General features: G+C 39.5%; 1 protein-coding gene across 1 annotated transcript in view; it reads right to left on the reverse strand.

Moving 5' to 3' along the window:
• Positions 1-4,437: 4,437 nt before the first annotated feature.
• SNAI1 (snail family transcriptional repressor 1) overlaps positions 4,438-7,019 on the reverse strand; it is a 2,817-nt gene continuing 235 nt past the window's right edge. The window contains exons 2-3 of the mRNA XM_075176462.1: positions 6,382-6,900; positions 4,438-5,594 (exon numbers count right to left, since the gene is read on the reverse strand). Of these exons, the coding sequence (XP_075032563.1) occupies positions 5,413-5,594; positions 6,382-6,900 (701 nt within the window). The 3' untranslated portion in view covers positions 4,438-5,412. The remainder of the gene's footprint in view (positions 5,595-6,381; positions 6,901-7,019) is intronic.

A 7,019-nucleotide genomic window follows, 5' to 3' on the forward strand; every position in this document is an offset into this window, starting at 1 on the left:
AGCCGCGGCGCTGTCAAAGAAGCATCCGCGGTGGTGCTGTTCCTTGTAAGATTTGATTCAGTTACCAGCTTTTGTGCATAACACCACCAATAATTATTTCAGCATGGCTTACAAATTGTTAATTCCAAAATGGCTGTCTCTTGGCTACTAACTCTTGGATAAATGTGTGCAGGCCTGGACTATGATAATGTCACAACAGTAAAGCACTGCGCAGTAGATTAACGCTATATAGATAATAATAATGGATCAGCAATATTATTAGAGATAATTCCACCTTTATAATGAGAATTTTGAAGAGTAACACAACCTCCCCCTTATTATAATTAAAATATAAAATAAGAATTATCCTTTAAATACTTAGGTGCAGATTCAATTAGCCGCAAGGAGATCTGATGTGTCCACAGAGAAACATGGCGTCAGAACTTGTAATAACACCTCCGCTCATTTTCCGTCCCACCGAACAGAGATGTAAGGGAAAACTAAGTGAGATTTCTACACCATATTAGCCGGCAAGGTGTGCAGCCGGACATCGTGGCATCTCATGGCTAATTGAATCTGCCGCTTACTGTAGAATGGTGGGACTACAAACAGTCCATATAACAAGTGTAATCAGAGCAGACTTGTATATCCAGTCCTCCATGACTACACTGCATTTAGTTGCTATGCATGCTACATAACTGCAGTTTTTACTATGCTTAGATGAAGGCTGCATATAAACTGCAATTAAAGCCGACAGTGGTGGCATTATGTGTTCAGGCTTACATGGCTAACAATTTAAATGTGTTATTTTATTAAATATTTTACGTTTTTAACATAGGAAAGTAGTTTTAGTTGGGGAATAACAGGTTTACTTAAAAAGATTGCACACAAGGGGGCACATTTATCAATCATCGGCAAAAATTAAAAATAGTTATCAATCCTTATCGCATGGATAAGGATTGAACTATTTCTCAAATTTATTAAAAACGGATCACAGAAACAGCAGTTCCGAAAAACTGCTGTTTCTGTGATAAAAAAAATCACACTTACACCCCTCTTCGGACGCGCTGTCTCAGGATCTCCTCCAGGTGTTCTTCGCTCCTCTTCATCCTTCAATTGCGCATGTGCAGTTTGCACAAAGATCCCCGCTCTGTCTCTGCAACTATCGTTGCAGAGAGCGAGTGGTGAGTGACAGGGAGGAATCATGTGATCCCTCCACACATGCGCTGTCCAGCTCTGCTCTTCATAGCAGAGCTGACAGCATTGGATTTTTTCAATTATGATAATGGCGTACATTAACATGATAAGTTTCCGAAAAAAACGATTTTTCGGAACTTGTTAGATTGCGGCCAGGAGCAGTCACCATACTGTTGAATGGTGACTGCTCCCAAAAACGAAGAGAAGTGCAAAGCAGCAGATATCCATGATATCTGCTGCAGTGCACCTTTCATAAATATGCGGAAATATGAGGGCACAGAGGGACCTTAATTTCACGGTAAGTGCATGATAGTGCACTATCGTGCTTTCTTAAATATGCCCCAAGATTTTAAGGCTGATCAGACCATACACCGCCAATAACCAAGTGACTTGCTCACATGTCCTGTGAGGGCCCTTGGTGAAGACCTCCTAATGGCTGCATTGGGCACTTCATACCACAGATACCAACCTCACAGCAGTCTCACATAACATACCAAGTATATTTAATGCTGGTAAAATGGGATTTATTCCCTCTACCACATACGGGTCTACATAAAGCAGTTAAATTGTGTAAATGCATTTATATAAGGATATTCTCCTCACAGATAAACGAATGTTAGTATTATTAATATATAGCAGCGTGTGCAGCCAATATTGAAGCCTACGAATCTAAAATGGCTGTAGCGTGCTAAAAGCCACCATGTAACTGCAGGGCTTACCTCTCCAGAGGTCTTTTCTCTCCAGAGCGGACATGCAGGTAGCGGCCACAGACAGTCAGAGACGACTGTCCAGCTTTCTACCAATAGGAAGAGAGACGAGAAAATGGCGGTCTGCAGAGTCCATATTACAGTTTGACAAGGGCTGAAATAGAGCTGGGGTAATATTTGTGGAAAGTGTCTTACAGTTAATATGGATCTTTTCATGTTATCAATATTCTACAAATATGATTATTATTGCAGGAGGTCAATATACTGTAACATCATATATCAATCAAAAAATCAGGCAGTGTACATTGGATAATACTCCCACCACCACTATACAATGTCCCTGGTCTATAATTTTTGATTATAGACCAGGGACAGTGATTTGAGTGTTTGTTTAAACAAAATAAAATTAAAATAAAATCAAATGTGACCCTGGAACAGTGCTGCATGTGACATGTGCCTTAGTAGATCCTGTGGTAAACACTTCCGTATGTTGGTATTAGGGTTTTGTGTATTACTGAGATTCATCAATGGCCACCCCCACCTATGAAAGTGCCACATTGGGGCCTAGATTTGGAAGAGGAGAGTCCCATTACAAAACAACAGCAGGTGTCTTTTACAATATAGTTCCCTTTAAAAAACATTAGCAGATATTACAGTCATCTCTGATTTTCCTTTTTTCTGTGGCATTTCTTTTCTTACATTATATTTCACTACACTGAATGGACGATTGGATGCGGATTTAGGGCTATATTTACTAAATTGCTGGTTTGAAAAAGTGGAGATGTTGCCTATAGCAACCAATGTGCTAATGATAACTAGAATCTGATTGGTTGCTAATAGCAACATCTCCACTTTTTCAATCCCACAGTGTAGCAAATATACCCCCTAATCATTTAAGTGAAAAATATAAGCGTAATTGTGCAAACAAACTGTCATCTAGTAACAAAGAATGAGGATATACCGCCCCCTTTATAACGTTCATTTATATGTATTACTATGTCATGGTTTTGTATAAATGTGATGAAATGGATTGCACTAGCTATTGATTTGATTGAAGGGATAGTGGCACTTGCAATAAAACACTTTAAATGTCTTGAGAATGTCTTGAATGCTGGCTGGAGGCGATCACGGATTTATTCTCCATCGCCAATTAACTTTTCTTCACTCTGTTGTTTACTTGCAAGAGGTATATGACACAGCAAAGCCCTAAGGCCATACACACTCTGAATAGCCAAACATCTCTCTACCAGCAGTTTGGCTGAAATGTTACTGGAGGCTATGTGAATCCCAATGACCTAGATATCAGGGCATCACAAACCATCACACTTACACTAACTAGAACACATGCAGGGATGGAAATTCTACAGTTCACTCAGCTGAAACTGAATGCTCTCAATACCTGCAGAACATCTTGTTCAAATAGAATGTCCATAATCAATAGGCCTCTTCATGGTTTAAAGAATGAAGAGTGACAGTTCTGATTCCCAGAGGTCACAAAGCAGCCACTGGCAATGTCTATTTACTGGGGAACAAATAGACCATTTAAATTTTAAATGATACCTGCCCGGCAGCAAAGTGCCCCTCAGGTCACCATGTTCATGTTTTTTCTAATGTTTCAGCATATACAACAATATAAATACACTGCAAACAGACGTAATCAATGATGCTAGAGTTTAAAGTATCTCTAGTGAGATGAAGGTAAGAAGGTTGCAAAATAAAAAAAAAATGAGTGCTTGGAACATCAGAGCCTGCATTGTCTCTGACTTTACAAGCTCTAAACAGGTCTTTCTGTTGCTCAATCAGTCCACCTGCCTTCAAGAACTGGAAATGAATATGAATAAGAGCTACATAGCAGGTCTTACCTACTGCCATGTGGAGCACACTATATTGCTAGCCACTACTTTCTGGTATAATGTTCAGCAACCTGTGTCTATTCAGCTGTTGTGAAAGTACAAGTTACTGCATGTCCTGTTGGCCAGAGGGCATGCTGTGATTTGTAGTTCCACTACAAAGCAGGATAGCCATACGTTGCCTACCTCTGTAGAACAGTGGAACCAGATAATTTTGTAATTGATCTCTAAAAATAAAAGCCTTACAAATCATGCCATTAAACCACATACCCACTGGCAGTATTTTTGGGTGTTTTTTTTTTTCACTATTGCGTAGGAGCTCATTGTAGACTTCCCTAATGCGGTAACCTGCAGTGAATGCAAATAGAGCACCATGTGTTCCCGGGAATTTAAATGCTACCGCAACAGTAGCGTACACTAGCAACAGCGACAGTTTGTATACCAACACTGCAAACAATGGATTATGGTGTCACACCCATTTACATGCATTTTGCAAGCATTAAACACAGTTGTAAAACGCATGTAAAAAAATAACAGTGGGTACGAGGGCTTATACCTCACAAGTCAGCAACACATTTCTGGAAGATGCATTCACTTATATCAATACTTTTCAATACTTCTTTTGTTTTCCCAGTCCTGCCTGTAACCCAAACATTACTACAGTGAAATGTTCAACCATAAGAATAAAGTTGACAGAAACAAAGTTTTATAAATTAAAGTTTTTTTTATTTAATATCAATAAACTGTGTTTAATTATAAAAAAGGTTTCATCAGTACAAAATGTGGCAGATAAAAAAATATAAATACCAGTGTACCTTTGAAATGTAAACATTCTTTGTAAGGATTATGTATATAAAAAAAAAAAAATATAGAAAAAAATGCATTCAACTGACACCTGTCAATAGACATAAATAGGAGTTTTTTGGCCTCCACCTGTCCACGGCTGGCTTCCACAACTAGCCATTGTATCACTTGACAACTGCTCACTATTAATCTGGGCTCTCATGAAAGGCAGTTGTTTAAGAGTCATATTAACAGGTGCTCAAGAGCTCTGTAAACACAATTGTTATTTGGTAACTGCAACCAGCTCTCGTTTTCCTGATCATTGTTAATGGTGCAGGCATTACAAATTGTCTTTGTGCTGCGGCCAAACAGCTGCCCTTTAAGTGTGATATTATTATTGCATAGTAACACCTTTTGCTTAAAGTACTCATTTTGCGTATATTTATATATATATATACAATCACAAAAATAAGAACGCATTTTATAACACTTTCAATCTGTCCTTCATAAAATAGAGGAATTAGCCTTTTACTGCTTCCACAAAAATATAAGAATTTTCTTTCTTGCTGGTTTAAGGTTTGCAAATCACAGGGTTTCATCATTTTAAAATACTTTCAATACCGCCATCTTATTGCTTTTTTTTTTTCCTTTCTCTAACTGAATGAACAAAACAGTTAAGTGTACACACATATAAAATGTATTTTGTTCCCTGTGATACTGCAATAAGGCTCTGGAACACAGAAAGCTCATTTCAGTCACTAAGAGCATTTATATAAAAGTGTGATAGGTCCCCTCAGAACCACATGAGTTGGGTGCACTGGCTACACATAGCCAAAGCATAATCTGGGAAGAGAATGACCTTCTGGAGTATCAGTCAATTGTGCACAAATTAGTGATCAGTGGTTCCCAGAACATCCCGTCTCCTCGTGCTTGTGAAGAAGTGACATGCGGGAGAAAGTCCTGGAGCAGGTTTTGCACTGATACTTCTTAACATCTGAATGAGTCTGCAGATGGGCTCTTAGGTTAGAGCGGTCAGCGAAGGCCCGGTTGCAATGAGTACAGGAAAATGGCTTCTCACCTGTAAGCAAACAAAAAATGTTTTTAATAGTCAATTAAGTAATAAGATGCAATAGACATCACACTTTTTCCTGTGTGCGCACAAAACAACACCAGTCGCCACCCCACGCTTAATGTAACCAGGGGGATTTGGTGTTGGGTATACAAGGGTGTGCATGCTTTAAATTGGGAAGAATAGTACCTAATTAAATTGGCACTAAGCCTTTGTATAAAATGCTAATATCCATCCTGAATTTATTTATTAAGCTCAGGGTAGTGTCTAGTAGCCATTTAGCTAACACAATTAATGCCTTTGAGTTTCTTTTGCATAGCCCTTAGCACTTGAAGAGGGTGTGAAATTAAACCCATAGAACACACAACAATCAGACTGTCCCTGTGGTTGGGATAAAGGATTTGGTACATTGTGAATGTGATCCTTACTAGGAACACAAGCCGGGCTGGCAGCTGGGAGTGTATTGCCCGTCCTTGCAACTGTACTGTAACAGGTGCAATGCACAGCCCTTCCTGTGCCCACCCTTAACATCAGTCTGTCTCACTTAAATAAAGGAAATTAGTGATGCTGAAATAATTCACTTGTACATTGGCTTTTGTCATTTCAGTTATCCTATAGGTGTTTAATTTCCCCTGCATATTATTTATTATAGGCAAATCCCAAATGTACACCCACCAGACATAAAATAAATCCACCTGCATTTGTATCATACTACATAGTGTACAGTATATAGTAACTCCATAACATGCCAAAATTAAACAGAGCTGTTTACTACCCTGTACAGATGCCTCCTTACCTGTGTGTGTTCTGATATGTCCCTGCAGAAGCCAAGGTCTTGAGAAAGCTTTGCCACAGATCTTGCAGACACAGGGAAGTGTGTGGCTCCTGATATGCATCTTCAGGGCCCCTAAACTGACATATTCCTTCTCGCAGTATTTGCAGCTGAAAGATTTTCTGCTTTGTGAGTCACAGTGCAGCTGCTTGTGTTTAGACAGTCCAGCAAAGGTAGAATAAGACTTCGTACATTGGTTACAGTGGAACTTCTCCGCTTCTGTGGCTGAAGAGGCTGGGCTAGGGGGGTCTGATGTTTTCCCCTCATCGTCCTCGCTGGAGAAAGAGGTGAGATCTAGGGGTTTGGAGTCTTCGCTAGATGTGGAGATCGGAGATTTACTGTAGTCGGGCTCAGTGGTAAAGAACGTTGTAAGTAGCCCGGTATCCCAGACAAGAGGGGGGAAGTAGGCTCCGGTGCTGAGGATCTCTGACTGTGGTATCACAGGGATGGGGTACTTGTCATATAGGAATGGTGAGATATACACTGCGAGAGATAGAAAAAACACTTACATTAGAGTTTCACCATTTACTGTAGATCGTCTTATGTAAGATTAGCATTGCAGATAAGCTATAAAGATAATGAGATTTAAACGTTACATTCAC

The sequence above is a fragment of the Mixophyes fleayi genome, chromosome 6, assembly GCF_038048845.1.
Source record: "Mixophyes fleayi isolate aMixFle1 chromosome 6, aMixFle1.hap1, whole genome shotgun sequence".
Taxonomy (NCBI): domain Eukaryota; kingdom Metazoa; phylum Chordata; class Amphibia; order Anura; family Limnodynastidae; genus Mixophyes; species Mixophyes fleayi.